The sequence below is a fragment of the Coregonus lavaretus genome (assembly GCF_964263955.1).
Source record: "Coregonus lavaretus genome assembly, contig: HAP1_SCAFFOLD_927, whole genome shotgun sequence".
In the NCBI taxonomy this organism is placed as follows: domain Eukaryota; kingdom Metazoa; phylum Chordata; class Actinopteri; order Salmoniformes; family Salmonidae; genus Coregonus; species Coregonus lavaretus.
The window spans coordinates 102,501-122,515 of NW_028162702.1; the positions used below are offsets into that span (position 1 = coordinate 102,501).

Here is a 20,015-nt window from a genome sequence, read left to right on the forward strand (position 1 = left end):
TATGTGGTGGTCCCATCTAGCTATCTGAAGATGAATGAACTGTGATATGTGGTGGTCCCATCTAGCTATCTGAAGATGAATGAACTAACTGTGATATGTGGTGGTCCCACCTAGCTATCTGAAGATGAATGAACTAACTGTGATATGTGGTGGTCCCACATAGCTATCTGAAGATGAATGAACTAACTGTGATATGTGGTAGTCCCATCTAGCTATCTGAAGATGAATGAACTAACTGTGATATGTGGTGATCCCACCTAGCTATCTGAAGATGAATGAACTGTGATATGTGGTGGTCCCATCTAGCTATCTGAAGATGAATGAACTGTGATATGTGGTGGTCCCACCTAGCTATCTGAAGATTAATGAACTACCTGTGATATGTGGTTGTCTATATTTAGCTTTGGTCAAGAAAGAAACGATTGTTGATTAAATGTCCAGAACTTGATAGGCAAAGTCTAATCAAGGTCTTATAGTTCAGTAATTGAAGGACCTTGGGTCTAATCAAGGTCTTATAGTTGAGTAATTGAAGGACCTTGGGTCTAATCAAGGTCTTATAGTTCAGTAATTGAAGGACCTTGGGTCTAATCAAGGTCTTATAGTTCAGTAATTGAAGGACCTTGTGTCTCGCTCACCTGAGGATTCCATCTTCGTGGTCTTCTCGACAACGGGCCGTTTCCCTGCCGACGGAGGCGGTTCCTCAAGGACCTCCATGAAGGCCAGGGGGAAGATTCCTATTCGCCCGTGGATCTGGCCCCGCCCCCACTCCTGACCAATCACCTCCGTCAGAGAGATGACATCACCCTCAGAGAAAGTCAGCCCGTCTTCCTCCTGCCCCTCGTACTCGAACTGCGCCACACACCTCGAACCACTAACACACACACACAGAGAGGGGGGTTAACAATACATTACTGTGTGAGTGAGTGTGAGTGAGTGAGTGAGTGTGTGAGTGTGTGAGTGTGTGTGTGTGTGTGTGAGTGTGTGAGTGTGTGAGTGTGTGAGTGTGTGTGTGAGTGTGTGAGTGTGTGTCCTACCTGACAGGTGCTGTGACCAGCTGGACCTTCTCCCCACTGGGCTGAGATGGAAGGACGGGCTGAAGGAGGACAGATGGAAAAAAACAACAGAAAGATGAAACATAGGAAAAGACAACCAGTGTGCTGCTAAAGACTACACAAGGCTGTGAGGCATTAACGGAGGTTATGATTGGATCTTGTCATCAGATATGGATTCTGATTGGCTGTTGTTATCAGAGGGAGGCTTCGATTGGCTGTTGTCCTCAGAGGCGGGATCCCCGACCCTTCAGACATGCTACCACTGATTATACCTACCCAGACCCTTCAGACATGCTAACATGCTAACACTGCTTATACCTACCCAGACCCTTCAGACATGCTAACATGCTAACACTGATTATACCTACCCAGACCCTTCAGACATGCTAACATGCTAACACTGATTATACCTACCCAGACCCTTCAGACATGCTAACATGCTAACACTGATTATACCTGCACACACGCACACAGCTGAAAATCTATTATAGATACCTTTGCTACCATCCTCTCAACACTAATGTTAAAGCCCCATTACCTACCATCCTCTCTCCTCTCAACACTAATGTTAAAGCCCCATTACCTACCATCCTCTCAACACTAATGTTAAAGCCCCATTACCTACCATCCTCTCTCCTCTCAACACTAATGTTAAAGCCCCATTACCTACCATCCTCTCAACAATAATGTTAAAGCCCCATTACCTACCATCCTCTCAACACTAATGTTAAAGCCCCATTACCTACCATCCTCTCTCCTCTCAACACTAATGTTAAAGCCCCATTACCTACCATCCTCTCTCCTCTCAACACTAATATTAAAGCCCCATTACCTACCATCCTCTCTCCTCTCAACACTAATATTAAAACCCCATTACCTACCATCCTCTCTCCTCTCAACACTAATATTAAAGCCCCATTACCTACCATCCTCTCTCCTCTCAACACTAATGTTAAAACCCCATTACCTACCATCCTCTCAACACTAATGTTAAAGCCCCATTACCTACCATCCTCTCTCCTCTCAACACTAATGTTAAAACCCCATTACCTACCATCCTCTCTCCTCTCAACACTAATGTTAAAGCCCCATTACCTACCATCCTCTCAACACTAATGTTAAAACCCCATTACCTACCATCCTCTCTCCTCTCAACACTAATGTTAAAGCCCCATTACCTACCATCCTCTCAACACTAATATTAAAGCCCCATTACCTACCATCCTCTCAATACTAATATTAAAGCCCCATTACCTACCATCCTCTCAACACTAATGTTAAAACCCCATTACCTACCATCCTCTCAACACTAATGTTAAAGCCCCATTACCTACCATCCTCTCTCCTCTCAACACTAATGTTAAAGCCCCATTACCTACCATCCTCTCTCCTCTCAACACTAATGTTAAAGCCCCATTACCTACCATCCTCTCAACACTAATGTTAAAACCCCATTACCTACCATCCTCTCAACACTAATGTTAAAGCCCCATTACCTACCATCCTCTCTCCTCTCAACACTAATGTTAAAACCCCATTACCTACCATCCTCTCTCCTCTCAACACTAATGTTAAAGCCCCATTACCTACCATCCTCTCAATACTAATGTTAAAGCCCCATTACCTACCATCCTCTCTCCTCTCAACACTAATGTTAAAGCCCCATTACCTACCATCCTCTCTCCTCTCAACACTAATGTTAAAGCCCCATTACCTACCATCCTCTCTCCTCTCAACACTAATGTTAAAGCCCCATTACCTACCATCCTCTCAACACTAATGTTAAAACCCCATTACCTACCATCCTCTCTCCTCTCAACACTAATGTTAAAGCCCCATTACCTACCATCCTCTCAACACTAATGTTAAAGCCCCATTACCTACCATCCTCTCTCCTCTCAACACTAATGTTAAAGCCCCATTACCTACCATCCTCTCAACACTAATGTTAAAACCCCATTACCTACCATCCTCTCTCCTCTCAACACTAATGTTAAAACCCCATTACCTACCATCCTCTCTCCTCTCAACACTAATGTTAAAGCCCCATTACCTACCATCCTCTCTCCTCTCAACACTAATGTTAAAGCCCCATTACCTACCATCCTCTCAACACTAATGTTAAAACCCCATTACCTACCATCCTCTCTCCTCTCAACACTAATGTTAAAGCCCCATTACCTACCATCCTCTCAACACTAATGTTAAAGCCCCATTACCTACCATCCTCTCAACACTAATGTTAAAGCCCCATTACATACCATCCTCTCTCCTCTCAACACTAATGTTAAAGCCCCATTACATACCATCCTCTCTCCTCTCAACACTAATGTTAAAGCCCCATTACCTACCATCCTCTCAACACTAATGTTAAAGCCCCATTACCTACCATCCTCTCTCCTCTCAACACTAATGTTAAAGCCCCATTACCTACCATCCTCTCTCCTCTCAACACTAATATTAAAGCCCCATTACCTACCATCCTCTCAACACTAATGTTAAAGCCCCATTACCTACCATCCTCTCTCCTCTCAACACTAATGTTAAAGCCCCATTACCTACCATCCTCTCTCCTCTCAACACTAATGTTAAAGCCCCATTACCTACCATCCTCTCTCCTCTCAACACTAATGTTAAAGCCCCATTACCTACCATCCTCTCTCCTCTCAACACTAATGTTAAAGCCCCATTACCTACCATCCTCTCAACACTAATGTTAAAGCCCCATTACCTACCATCCTCTCTCCTCTCAACACTAATGTTAAAGCCCCATTACCTACCATCCTCTCAACACTAATGTTAAAGCCCCATTACCTACCATCCTCTCTCCTCTCAACACTAATGTTAAAGCCCCATTACCTACCATCCTCTCAACACTAATGTTAAAACCCCATTACCTACCATCCTCTCTCCTCTCAACACTAATGTTAAAGCCCCATTACCTACCATCCTCTCTCCTCTCAACACTAATGTTAAAGCCCCATTACCTACCATCCTCTCTCCTCTCAACACTAATGTTAAAGCCCCATTACATACCATCCTCTCAACACTAATGTTAAAACCCCATTACCTACCATCCTCTCTCCTCTCAACACTAATGTTAAAGCCCCATTACCTACCATCCTCTCAACACTAATGTTAAAACCCCATTACCTACCATCCTCTCTCCTCTCAACACTAATGTTAAAGCCCCATTACCTACCATCCTCTCTCCTCTCAACACTAATGTTAAAACCCCATTACCTACCATCCTCCCTCCTCTCAACACTAATGTTAAAACCCCATTACCTACCATCCTCTCAACACTAATGTTAAAGCCCCATTACCTACCATCCTCTCTCCTCTCAACACTAAGGTTAAAGCCCCATTACCTACCATCCTCCCTCCTCTCAACACTAATGTTAAAACCCCATTACCTACCATCCTCTCTCCTCTCAACACTAATGTTAAAGCCCCATTACCTACCATCCTCTCTCCTCTCAACACTAATGTTAAAGCCCCATTACCTACCATCCTCTCTCCTCTCAACACTAATGTTAAAGCCCCATTACCTACCATCCTCTTTCCTCTCAACACTAATGTTAAAACCCCATTACCTACCATCCTCTCTCCTCTCAACACTAATGTTAAAACCCCATTACCTACCATCCTCTCTCCTCTCAACACTAATGTTAAAGCCCCATTACCTACCATCCTCTCAACACTAATGTTAAAGCCCCATTACCTACCATCCTCTCAACACTAATGTTAAAGCCCCATTACCTACCATCCTCTCAACAATAATGTTAAAGCCCCATTACCTACCATCCTCTCAACACTAATGTTAAAGCCCCATTACCTACCATCCTCTCTCCTCTCAACACTAATGTTAAAACCCCATTACCTACCATCCTCTCTCCTCTCAACACTAATGTTAAAGCCCCATTACCTACCATCCTCTCAATACTAATGTTAAAGCCCCATTACCTACCATCCTCTCTCCTCTCAACACTAATGTTAAAGCCCCATTACCTACCATCCTCTCTCCTCTCAACACTAATGTTGAAGCCCCATTACCTACCATCCTCTCTCCTCTCAACACTAATGTTAAAGCCCCATTACCTACCATCCTCTCTCCTCTCAACACTAATGTTAAAGCCCCATTACCTACCATCCTCTCAACACTAATGTTAAAACCCCATTACCTACCATCCTCTCTCCTCTCAACACTAATGTTAAAGCCCCATTACCTACCATCCTCTCAACACTAATGTTAAAGCCCCATTACCTACCATCCTCTCTCCTCTCAACACTAATGTTAAAGCCCCATTACCTACCATCCTCTCAACACTAATGTTAAAACCCCATTACCTACCATCCTCTCTCCTCTCAACACTAATGTTAAAACCCCATTACCTACCATCCTCTCTCCTCTCAACACTAATGTTAAAGCCCCATTACCTACCATCCTCTCTCCTCTCAACACTAATGTTAAAGCCCCATTACCTACCATCCTCTCAACACTAATGTTAAAACCCCATTACCTACCATCCTCTCTCCTCTCAACACTAATGTTAAAGCCCCATTACCTACCATCCTCTCAACACTAATGTTAAAGCCCCATTACCTACCATCCTCTCAACACTAATGTTAAAGCCCCATTACATACCATCCTCTCTCCTCTCAACACTAATGTTAAAGCCCCATTACATACCATCCTCTCTCCTCTCAACACTAATGTTAAAGCCCCATTACCTACCATCCTCTCAACACTAATGTTAAAGCCCCATTACCTACCATCCTCTCTCCTCTCAACACTAATGTTAAAGCCCCATTACCTACCATCCTCTCTCCTCTCAACACTAATATTAAAGCCCCATTACCTACCATCCTCTCAACACTAATGTTAAAGCCCCATTACCTACCATCCTCTCTACTCTCAACACTAATGTTAAAGCCCCATTACCTACCATCCTCTCTCCTCTCAACACTAATGTTAAAGCCCCATTACCTACCATCCTCTCTCCTCTCAACACTAATGTTAAAGCCCCATTACCTACCATCCTCTCTCCTCTCAACACTAATGTTAAAGCCCCATTACCTACCATCCTCTCAACACTAATGTTAAAGCCCCATTACCTACCATCCTCTCTCCTCTCAACACTAATGTTAAAGCCCCATTACCTACCATCCTCTCAACACTAATGTTAAAGCCCCATTACCTACCATCCTCTCTCCTCTCAACACTAATGTTAAAGCCCCATTACCTACCATCCTCTCAACACTAATGTTAAAACCCCATTACCTACCATCCTCTCTCCTCTCAACACTAATGTTAAAGCCCCATTACCTACCATCCTCTCTCCTCTCAACACTAATGTTAAAGCCCCATTACCTACCATCCTCTCTCCTCTCAACACTAATGTTAAAGCCCCATTACATACCATCCTCTCAACACTAATGTTAAAACCCCATTACCTACCATCCTCTCTCCTCTCAACACTAATGTTAAAGCCCCATTACCTACCATCCTCTCAACACTAATGTTAAAACCCCATTACCTACCATCCTCTCTCCTCTCAACACTAATGTTAAAGCCCCATTACCTACCATCCTCTCTCCTCTCAACACTAATGTTAAAACCCCATTACCTACCATCCTCCCTCCTCTCAACACTAATGTTAAAACCCCATTACCTACCATCCTCTCAACACTAATGTTAAAGCCCCATTACCTACCATCCTCTCTCCTCTCAACACTAAGGTTAAAGCCCCATTACCTACCATCCTCCCTCCTCTCAACACTAATGTTAAAACCCCATTACCTACCATCCTCTCTCCTCTCAACACTAATGTTAAAGCCCCATTACCTACCATCCTCTCTCCTCTCAACACTAATGTTAAAGCCCCATTACCTACCATCCTCTCTCCTCTCAACACTAATGTTAAAGCCCCATTACCTACCATCCTCTTTCCTCTCAACACTAATGTTAAAACCCCATTACCTACCATCCTCTCTCCTCTCAACACTAATGTTAAAACCCCATTACCTACCATCCTCTCTCCTCTCAACACTAATGTTAAAGCCCCATTACCTACCATCCTCTCAACACTAATGTTAAAGCCCCATTACCTACCATCCTCTCAACACTAATGTTAAAGCCCCATTACCTACCATCCTCTCAACAATAATGTTAAAGCCCCATTACCTACCATCCTCTCAACACTAATGTTAAAGCCCCATTACCTACCATCCTCTCTCCTCTCAACACTAATGTTAAAACCCCATTACCTACCATCCTCTCTCCTCTCAACACTAATGTTAAAGCCCCATTACCTACCATCCTCTCAATACTAATGTTAAAGCCCCATTACCTACCATCCTCTCTCCTCTCAACACTAATGTTAAAGCCCCATTACCTACCATCCTCTCTCCTCTCAACACTAATGTTAAAGCCCCATTACCTACCATCCTCTCTCCTCTCAACACTAATGTTAAAGCCCCATTACCTACCATCCTCTCTCCTCTCAACACTAATGTTAAAGCCCCATTACCTACCATCCTCTCAACACTAATGTTAAAACCCCATTACCTACCATCCTCTCTCCTCTCAACACTAATGTTAAAGCCCCATTACCTACCATCCTCTCAACACTAATGTTAAAGCCCCATTACCTACCATCCTCTCTCCTCTCAACACTAATGTTAAAGCCCCATTACCTACCATCCTCTCAACACTAATGTTAAAACCCCATTACCTACCATCCTCTCTCCTCTCAACACTAATGTTAAAACCCCATTACCTACCATCCTCTCTCCTCTCAACACTAATGTTAAAGCCCCATTACCTACCATCCTCTCTCCTCTCAACACTAATGTTAAAGCCCCATTACCTACCATCCTCTCAACACTAATGTTAAAACCCCATTACCTACCATCCTCTCTCCTCTCAACACTAATGTTAAAGCCCCATTACCTACCATCCTCTCAACACTAATGTTAAAGCCCCATTACCTACCATCCTCTCAACACTAATGTTAAAGCCCCATTACATACCATCCTCTCTCCTCTCAACACTAATGTTAAAGCCCCATTACATACCATCCTCTCTCCTCTCAACACTAATGTTAAAGCCCCATTACCTACCATCCTCTCAACACTAATGTTAAAGCCCCATTACCTACCATCCTCTCTCCTCTCAACACTAACGTTAAAGCCCCATTACCTACCATCCTCTCTCCTCTCAACACTAATATTAAAGCCCCATTACCTACCATCCTCTCAACACTAATGTTAAAGCCCCATTACCTACCATCCTCTCTCCTCTCAACACTAATGTTAAAGCCCCATTACCTACCATCCTCTCTCCTCTCAACACTAATGTTAAAGCCCCATTACCTACCATCCTCTCTCCTCTCAACACTAATGTTAAAGCCCCATTACCTACCATCCTCTCTCCTCTCAACACTAATGTTAAAGCCCCATTACCTACCATCCTCTCAACACTAATGTTAAAGCCCCATTACCTACCATCCTCTCTCCTCTCAACACTAATGTTAAAGCCCCATTACCTACCATCCTCTCAACACTAATGTTAAAGCCCCATTACCTACCATCCTCTCTCCTCTCAACACTAATGTTAAAGCCCCATTACCTACCATCCTCTCAACACTAATGTTAAAACCCCATTACCTACCATCCTCTCTCCTCTCAACACTAATGTTAAAGCCCCATTACCTACCATCCTCTCTCCTCTCAACACTAATGTTAAAGCCCCATTACCTACCATCCTCTCTCCTCTCAACACTAATGTTAAAGCCCCATTACATACCATCCTCTCAACACTAATGTTAAAACCCCATTACCTACCATCCTCTCTCCTCTCAACACTAATGTTAAAGCCCCATTACCTACCATCCTCTCAACACTAATGTTAAAACCCCATTACCTACCATCCTCTCTCCTCTCAACACTAATGTTAAAGCCCCATTACCTACCATCCTCTCTCCTCTCAACACTAATGTTAAAACCCCATTACCTACCATCCTCCCTCCTCTCAACACTAATGTTAAAACCCCATTACCTACCATCCTCTCAACACTAATGTTAAAGCCCCATTACCTACCATCCTCTCTCCTCTCAACACTAAGGTTAAAGCCCCATTACCTACCATCCTCCCTCCTCTCAACACTAATGTTAAAACCCCATTACCTACCATCCTCTCTCCTCTCAACACTAATGTTAAAGCCCCATTACCTACCATCCTCTCTCCTCTCAACACTAATGTTAAAGCCCCATTACCTACCATCCTCTCTCCTCTCAACACTAATGTTAAAGCCCCATTACCTACCATCCTCTTTCCTCTCAACACTAATGTTAAAACCCCATTACCTACCATCCTCTCTCCTCTCAACACTAATGTTAAAACCCCATTACCTACCATCCTCTCTCCTCTCAACACTAATGTTAAAGCCCCATTACCTACCATCCTCTCAACACTAATGTTAAAGCCCCATTACCTACCATCCTCTCAACACTAATGTTAAAGCCCCATTACCTACCATCCTCTCAACAATAATGTTAAAGCCCCATTACCTACCATCCTCTCAACACTAATGTTAAAGCCCCATTACCTACCATCCTCTCAACACTAATGTTAAAGCCCCATTACCTACCATCCTCTCTCCTCTCAAAACTAATGTTAAAGCCCCATTACCTACCATCCTCTCTCCTCTCAACACTAATGTTAAAACCCCATTACCTACCATCCTCTCTCCTCTCAACACTAATGTTAAAGCCCCATTACCTACCATCCTCTCAACACTAATGTTAAAGCCCCATTACCTACCATCCTCTCAACACTAATGTTAAAGCCCCATTACCTACCATCCTCTCTCCTCTCAACACTAATGTTAAAGCCCCATTACCTACCATCCTCTCTCCTCTCAACACTAATGTTAAAGCCCCATTACCTACCATCCTCTCTCCTCTCAACACTAATGTTAAAGCCCCATTACCTACCATCCTCTCTCCTCTCAACACTAATGTTAAAGCCCCATTACCTACCATCCTCTCTCCTCTCAACACTAATGTTAAAACCCCATTACCTACCATCCTCTCAACACTAATGTTAAAGCCTCATTACCTACCATCCTCTAAACACTAATGTTAAAGCCCCATTACCTACCATCCTCTCAACACTAATGTTAAAGCCTCATTACCTACCATCCTCTAAACACTAATGTTAAAGCCCCATTACCTACCATCCTCTCAACACTAATGTTAAAGCCCCATTACCTACCATCCTATCTCCTCTCAACACTAATGTTAAAGCCCCATTACCTACCATCCTCTCTCCTCTCAACACTAATGTTAAAGCCCCATTACCTACCATCCTCTCTCCTCTCAACACTAATGTTAAAGCCCCATTACCTACCATCCTCTCTCCTCTCAACACTAATGTTAAAGCCCCATTACCTACCATCCCCTCTCCTCTCAACACTAATGTTAAAGCCCCATTACCTACCATCCTCTCTCCTCTCAACACTAATGTTAAAACCCCATTACCTACCATCCTCTCAACACTAATGTTAAAGCCCCATTACCTACCATCCTCTCAACACTAATGTTAAAGCCCCATTACCTACCATCCTCTCAACACTAATGTTAAAGCCCCATTACCTACCATCCTCTCAACACTAATGTTAAAGCCCCATTACCTACCATCCTCTCAACACTAATGTTAAAGCCCCATTACCTACCATCCTCTCTCCTCTCAAAACTAATGTTAAAGCCCCATTACCTACCATCCTCTCTCCTCTCAACACTAATGTTAAAACCCCATTACCTACCATCCTCTCTCCTCTCAACACTAATGTTAAAGCCCCATTACCTACCATCCTCTCTCCTCTCAACACTAATGTTAAAACCCCATTACCTACCATCCTCTCTCCTCTCAACACTAATGTTAAAGCCCCATTACCTACCATCCTCTCAACACTAATGTTAAAGCCCCATAACTAATGTTAAAGCCCCATTACCTACCATCCTCTCTCCTCTCAAAACTAATGTTAAAACCCCATTACCTACCATCCTCTCTCCTCTCAACACTAATGTTAAAGCCCCATTACCTACCATCCTCTCAACACTAATGTTAAAGCCTCATTACCTACCATCCTCTAAACACTAATGTTAAAGCCCCATTACCTACCATCCTCTCAACACTAATGTTAAAGCCTCATTACCTACCATCCTCTAAACACTAATGTTAAAGCCCCATTACCTACCATCCTCTCAACACTAATGTTAAAGCCCCATTACCTACCATCCTATCTCCTCTCAACACTAATGTTAAAGCCCCATTACCTACCATCCTCTCTCCTCTCAACACTAATGTTAAAGCCCCATTACCTACCATCCTCTCTCCTCTCAACACTAATGTTAAAGCCCCATTACCTACCATCCTCTCTCCTCTCAACACTAATGTTAAAGCCCCATTACCTACCATCCCCTCTCCTCTCAACACTAATGTTAAAGCCCCATTACCTACCATCCTCTCTCCTCTCAACACTAATGTTAAAGCCCCATTACCTACCATCCTCTCTCCTCTCAACACTAATGTTAAAACCCCATTACCTACCATCCTCTCTCCTCTCAACACTAATGTTAAAACCCCATTACCTACCATCCTCTCAACACTAATGTTAAAGCCCCATTACCTACCATCCTCTCAACACTAATGTTAAAGCCCCATTACCTACCATCCTCTCTCCTCTCAACACTAATGTTAAAACCCCATTACCTACCATTCTCTCTCCTCTCAACACTAATGTTAAAGCCCCATTACCTACCATCCTCTCAATACTAATGTTAAAGCCCCATTACCTACCATCCTCTCTCCTCTCAACACTAATGTTAAAGCCCCATTACCTACCATCCTCTCTCCTCTCAACACTAATGTTAAAGCCCCATTACCTACCATCCTCTCCCCTCTCAACACTAATGTTAAAGCCCCATTACCTACCATCCTCTCTCCTCTCAAAACGAATGTTAAATCCCATTACCTACCATCCTCTCCCCTCTCAACACTAATGTTAAAGCCCCATTACCTACCATCCTCTCTCCTCTCAACACTAATGTTAAAGCCCCATTACCTACCATCCTCTCTAACACTAATGTTAAAGCCCCATTACCTACCATCCTCTCTCCTCTCTAAGCCATTACCTACCATCCTCTCAACACTAATGTTAAAGCCCCATTACCTACCATCCTCTCTCCTCTCAACACTAATGTTAAAAGCCCATTACCTACCATCCTCTCTCCTCTCAACACTAATGTTAAAAGCCCATTACCTACCATCCTCTCAACACTAATGTTAAAGCCCCATTACCTACCATCCTCTCTCCTCTCAACACTAATGTTAAAGCCCCATTACCTACCATCCTCTCAATACTAATGTTAAAGCCCCATTACCTACCATCCTCTCTCCTCTCAACACTAATGTTAAAGCCCCATTACCTACCATCCTCTCAACACTAATGTTAAAGCCCCATTACCTACCATCCTCCCTCCTCTCAACACTAATGTTAAAGCCCCATTACCTACCATCCTCTCTCCTCTCAACACTAATGTTAAAGCCCCATTACCTACCATCCTCTCAACACTAATGTTAAAGCCCCTTTACATACCATCCTCTCAATACTAATGTTAAAGCCCCTTTACATACCATCCTCTCAACACTAATATTAAAGCCCCATTACCTACCATCCTCTCAACACTAATGTTAAAGCCCCATTACCTACCATCCTCTCCCCTCTCAACACTAATGTTAAAACCCCATTACCTACCATCCTCTCTCCTCTCAACACTAATGTTAAAGCCCCATTACCTACCATCCTCTCTCCTCTCAACACTAATGTTAAAGCCCCATTACCTACCATCCTCTCTCCTCTCAACACTAATGTTAAAACCCCATTACCTACCATCCTCTCTCCTCTCAACACTAATGTTAAAGCCCCATTACCTACCATCCTCTCTCCTCTCAACACTAATGTTAAAGCCCCATTACCTACCATCCTCTCTCCTCTCAACACTAATGTTAAAGCCCCATTACCTACCATCCTCCCCTCTCAACACTAATGTTAAAGCCCCATTACCTACCATGCTCTCAACACTAATGTTAAAGCCCCATTACCTACCATCCTCTCTCCTCTCAACACTAATGTTAAAGCCCCATTACCTACCATCCTCTCTCCTCTCAACCCTAATGTTAAAGCCCCATTACCTACCATCCTCTCTCCTCTCAACACTAATGTTAAAGCCCCATTACCTACCATCCTCTCTCCTCTCAACACTAATGTTAAAGCCCCATTACCTACCATCCTCTCTCCTCTCAACACTAATGTTAAAGCCCCATTACCTACCATCCTCTCTCCTCTCAACACTAATGTTAAAACCCCATTACCTACCATCCTCTCAACACTAATGTTAAAGCCCCATTACCTACCATCCTCTCAACACTAATGTTAAAGCCCCATTACCTACCATCCTCTCTCCTCTCAACACTAATGTTAAAACCCCATTACCTACCATCCTCTCTCCTCTCAACACTAATGTTAAAGCCCCATTACCTACCATCCTCTCTCCTCTCAACACTAATGTTAAAGCCCCATTACCTACCATCCTCTCTCCTCTCAACACTAATGTTAAAGCCCCATTACCTACCATCCTCTCTCCTCTCAACACTAATGTTAAAACCCCATTACCTACCATCCTCTCAATACTAATGTTAAAGCCCCATTACCTACCATCCTCTCTCCTCTCAACACTAATGTTAAAGCCCCATTACCTACCATCCTCTCTCCTCTCAACACTAATGTTAAAGCCCCATTACCTACCATCCTCTCTCCTCTCAACACTAATGTTAAAACCCCATTACCTACCATCCTCTCAACACTAATGTTAAAACCCCATTACCTACCATCCTCTCTCCTCTCAACACTAATGTTAAAGCCCCATTACCTACCATCCTCTCTCCTCTCAACACTAATGTTAAAGCCCCATTACCTACCATCCTCTCTCCTCTCAACACTAATGTTAAAGCCCCATTACCTACCATCCTCTCTCCTCTCAACACTAATGTTAAAGCCCCATTACCTACCATCCTCTCAACACTAATGTTAAAGCCCCATTACCTACCATCCTCTCTCCTCTCAACACTAATGTTAAAGCCCCATTACCTACCATCCTCTCAACAATAATGTTAAAGCCCCATTACCTACCATCCTCTCTCCTCTCAACACTAATGTTAAAGCCCCATTACCTACCATCCTCTCTCCTCTCAACACTAATGTTAAAGCCCCATTACCTACCATCCTCTCAACACTAATGTTAAAACCCCATTACCTACCATCCTCTCTCCTCTCAACACTAATGTTAAAGCCCCATTACCTACCATCCTCCCCTCTCAACACTAATGTTAAATCCCCATTACCTACCATCCTCTCAACACTAATGTTAAAGCCCCATTACCTACCATCCTCTCTCCTCTCAACACTAATGTTAAAGCCCCATTACCTACCATCCTCTCTCCTCTCAACACTAATGTTAAAGCCCCATTACCTACCATCCTCCCCTCTCAACACTAATGTTAAAGCCCCATTACCTACCATCCTCCCCTCTCAACACTAATGTTAAAGCCCCATTACCTACCATCCTCTCTCCTCTCAACACTAATGTTAAAGCCCCATTACCTACCATCCTCTCTCCTCTCAACACTAATGTTAAAGCCCCATTACCTACCATCCTCTCTCCTCTCAACACTAATGTTAAAGCCCCATTACCTACCATCCTCTCTCCTCTCAACACTAATGTTAAAGCCCCATTACCTACCATCCTCTCTCCTCTCAACACTAATGTTAAAGCCCCATTACCTACCATCCTCTCTCCTCTCAACACTAATGTTAAAGCCCCATTACCTACCATCCTCTCAACACTAATGTTAAAACCCCATTACCTACCATCCTCTCAACACTAATGTTAAAGCCCCATTACCTACCATCCTCCCCTCTCAACACTAATGTTAAAGCCCCATTACCTACCATCCTCTCTCCTCTCAACACTAATGTTAAAGCCCCATTACCTACCATCCTCTCTCCTCTCAACACTAATGTTAAAACCCCATTACCTACCATCCTCTCTCCTCTCAACACTAATGTTAAAGCCCCATTACCTACCATCCTCTCTCCTCTCAACACTAATGTTAAAGCCCCATTACCTACCATCCTCTCTCCTCTCAACACTAATGTTAAAGCCCCATTACCTACCATCCTCCCCTCTCAACACTAATGTTAAAGCCCCATTACCTACCATGCTCTCAACACTAATGTTAAAGCCCCATTACCTACCATCCTCTCTCCTCTCAACACTAATGTTAAAGCCCCATTACCTACCATCCTCTCTCCTCTCAACCCTAATGTTAAAGCCCCATTACCTACCATCCTCTCTCCTCTCAACACTAATGTTAAAGCCCCATTACCTACCATCCTCTCTCCTCTCAACACTAATGTTAAAGCCCCATTACCTACCATCCTCTCTCCTCTCAACACTAATGTTAAAGCCCCATTACCTACCATCCTCTCTCCTCTCAACACTAATGTTAAAACCCCATTACCTACCATCCTCTCAACACTAATGTTAAAGCCCCATTACCTACCATCCTCTCAACACTAATGTTAAAGCCCCATTACCTACCATCCTCTCTCCTCTCAACACTAATGTTAAAACCCCATTACCTACCATCCTCTCTCCTCTCAACACTAATGTTAAAGCCCCATTACCTACCATCCTCTCTCCTCTCAACACTAATGTTAAAGCCCCATTACCTACCATCCTCTCTCCTCTCAACACTAATGTTAAAGCCCCATTACCTACCATCCTCTCTCCTCTCAACACTAATGTTAAAACCCCATTACCTACCATCCTCTCAATACTAATGTTAAAGCCCCATTACCTACCATCCTCTCTCCTCTCAACACTAATGTTAAAGCCCCATTACCTACCATCCTCTCTCCTCTCAACACTAATGTTAAAGCCCCATTACCTACCATCCTCTCTCCTCTCAACACTAATGTTAAAACCCCATTACCTACCATCCTCTCAACACTAATGTTAAAACCCCATTACCTACCATCCTCTCTCCTCTCAACACTAATGTTAAAGCCCCATTACCTACCATCCTCTCTCCTCTCAACACTAATGTTAAAGCCCCATTACCTACCATCCTCTCTCCTCTCAACACTAATGTTAAAGCCCCATTACCTACCATCCTCTCTCCTCTCAACACTAATGTTAAAGCCCCATTACCTACCATCCTCTCAACACTAATGTTAAAGCCCCATTACCTACCATCCTCTCTCCTCTCAACACTAATGTTAAAGCCCCATTACCTACCATCCTCTCAACAATAATGTTAAAGCCCCATTACCTACCATCCTCTCTCCTCTCAACACTAATGTTAAAGCCCCATTACCTACCATCCTCTCTCCTCTCAACACTAATGTTAAAGCCCCATTACCTACCATCCTCTCAACACTAATGTTAAAACCCCATTACCTACCATCCTCTCTCCTCTCAACACTAATGTTAAAGCCCCATTACCTACCATCCTCCCCTCTCAACACTAATGTTAAATCCCCATTACCTACCATCCTCTCAACACTAATGTTAAAGCCCCATTACCTACCATCCTCTCTCCTCTCAACACTAATGTTAAAGCCCCATTACCTACCATCCTCTCTCCTCTCAACACTAATGTTAAAGCCCCATTACCTACCATCCTCCCCTCTCAACACTAATGTTAAAGCCCCATTACCTACCATCCTCCCCTCTCAACACTAATGTTAAAGCCCCATTACCTACCATCCTCTCTCCTCTCAACACTAATGTTAAAGCCCCATTACCTACCATCCTCTCTCCTCTCAACACTAATGTTAAAGCCCCATTACCTACCATCCTCTCTCCTCTCAACACTAATGTTAAAGCCCCATTACCTACCATCCTCTCTCCTCTCAACACTAATGTTAAAGCCCCATTACCTACCATCCTCTCTCCTCTCAACACTAATGTTAAAGCCCCATTACCTACCATCCTCTCTCCTCTCAACACTAATGTTAAAGCCCCATTACCTACCATCCTCTCAACACTAATGTTAAAACCCCATTACCTACCATCCTCTCAACACTAATGTTAAAGCCCCATTACCTACCATCCTCCCCTCTCAACACTAATGTTAAAGCCCCATTACCTACCATCCTCTCTCCTCTCAACACTAATGTTAAAGCCCCATTACCTACCATCCTCTCAACACTAATGTTAAAGCCCCATTACCTACCATCCTCTCTCCTCTCAACACTAATGTTAAAGCCCCATTACCTACCATCCTCTCAACACTAATGTTAAAGCCCCATTACCTACCATCCTCTCTCCTCTCAACACTAATGTTAAAGCCCCATTACCTACCATCCTCTCTCCTCTCAACACTAATGTTAAAGCCCCATTACCTACCATCCTCTCTCCTCTCAACACTAATGTTAAAGCCCCATTACATACCATCCTCTCAACACTAATGTTAAAACCCCATTACCTACCATCCTCTCTCCTCTCAACACTAATGTTAAAGCCCCATTACCTACCATCCTCTCAACACTAATGTTAAAACCCCATTACCTACCATCCTCTCTCCTCTCAACACTAATGTTAAAGCCCCATTACCTACCATCCTCTCTCCTCTCAACACTAATGTTAAAACCCCATTACCTACCATCCTCCCTCCTCTCAACACTAATGTTAAAACCCCATTACCTACCATCCTCTCAACACTAATGTTAAAGCCCCATTACCTACCATCCTCTCTCCTCTCAACACTAAGGTTAAAGCCCCATTACCTACCATCCTCCCTCCTCTCAACACTAATGTTAAAACCCCATTACCTACCATCCTCTCTCCTCTCAACACTAATGTTAAAGCCCCATTACCTACCATCCTCTCTCCTCTCAACACTAATGTTAAAGCCCCATTACCTACCATCCTCTCTCCTCTCAACACTAATGTTAAAGCCCCATTACCTACCATCCTCTTTCCTCTCAACACTAATGTTAAAACCCCATTACCTACCATCCTCTCTCCTCTCAACACTAATGTTAAAACCCCATTACCTACCATCCTCTCTCCTCTCAACACTAATGTTAAAGCCCCATTACCTACCATCCTCTCAACACTAATGTTAAAGCCCCATTACCTACCATCCTCTCAACACTAATGTTAAAGCCCCATTACCTACCATCCTCTCAACAATAATGTTAAAGCCCCATTACCTACCATCCTCTCAACACTAATGTTAAAGCCCCATTACCTACCATCCTCTCAACACTAATGTTAAAGCCCCATTACCTACCATCCTCTCTCCTCTCAAAACTAATGTTAAAGCCCCATTACCTACCATCCTCTCTCCTCTCAACACTAATGTTAAAACCCCATTACCTACCATCCTCTCTCCTCTCAACACTAATGTTAAAGCCCCATTACCTACCATCCTCTCAACACTAATGTTAAAGCCCCATTACCTACCATCCTCTCAACACTAATGTTAAAGCCCCATTACCTACCATCCTCTCTCCTCTCAACACTAATGTTAAAGCCCCATTACCTACCATCCTCTCTCCTCTCAACACTAATGTTAAAGCCCCATTACCTACCATCCTCTCTCCTCTCAACACTAATGTTAAAGCCCCATTACCTACCATCCTCTCTCCTCTCAACACTAATGTTAAAGCCCCATTACCTACCATCCTCTCTCCTCTCAACACTAATGTTAAAACCCCATTACCTACCATCCTCTCAACACTAATGTTAAAGCCTCATTACCTACCATCCTCTAAACACTAATGTTAAAGCCCCATTACCTACCATCCTCTCAACACTAATGTTAAAGCCTCATTACCTACCATCCTCTAAACACTAATGTTAAAGCCCCATTACCTACCATCCTCTCAACACTAATGTTAAAGCCCCATTACCTACCATCCTATCTCCTCTCAACACTAATGTTAAAGCCCCATTACCTACCATCCTCTCTCCTCTCAACACTAATGTTAAAGCCCCATTACCTACCATCCTCTCTCCTCTCAACACTAATGTTAAAGCCCCATTACCTACCATCCTCTCTCCTCTCAACACTAATGTTAAAGCCCCATTACCTACCATCCCCTCTCCTCTCAACACTAATGTTAAAGCCCCATTACCTACCATCCTCTCTCCTCTCAACACTAATGTTAAAACCCCATTACCTACCATCCTCTCAACACTAATGTTAAAGCCCCATTACCTACCATCCTCTCAACACTAATGTTAAAGCCCCATTACCTACCATCCTCTCAACACTAATGTTAAAGCCCCATTACCTACCATCCTCTCAACACTAATGTTAAAGCCCCATTACCTACCATCCTCTCAACACTAATGTTAAAGCCCCATTACCTACCATCCTCTCTCCTCTCAAAACTAATGTTAAAGCCCCATTACCTACCATCCTCTCTCCTCTCAACACTAATGTTAAAACCCCATTACCTACCATCCTCTCTCCTCTCAACACTAATGTTAAAGCCCCATTACCTACCATCCTCTCTCCTCTCAACACTAATGTTAAAACCCCATTACCTACCACCCTCTCTCCTCTCAACACTAATGTTAAAGCCCCATTACCTACCATCCTCTCAACACTAATGTTAAAGCCCCATTACCTACCATCCTCTCTCCTCTCAAAACTAATGTTAAAGCCCCATTACCTACCATCCTCTCTCCTCTCAAAACTAATGTTAAAACCCCATTACCTACCATCCTCTCTCCTCTCAACACTAATGTTAAAGCCCCATTACCTACCATCCTCTCAACACTAATGTTAAAGCCTCATTACCTACCATCCTCTAA

At 43.3% G+C, this 20,015-nt stretch overlaps 1 protein-coding gene across 1 annotated transcript in view; it reads right to left on the reverse strand.

Moving 5' to 3' along the window:
* LOC311119008 (SH3 domain-containing protein 19-like) overlaps positions 1 to 20,015 on the reverse strand; it is a gene marked incomplete at its 3' end in the record, with an annotated part of 33,076 nt that overhangs the window by 2,652 nt on the left and 10,409 nt on the right. Inside the window, exons 3-4 of the mRNA XM_084193757.1 lie at positions 1,035 to 1,093; positions 636 to 871 (exon numbers count right to left, since the gene is read on the reverse strand). Of these exons, the coding sequence (XP_084049883.1) occupies positions 636 to 871; positions 1,035 to 1,093 (295 nt within the window). The remainder of the gene's footprint in view (positions 1 to 635; positions 872 to 1,034; positions 1,094 to 20,015) is intronic.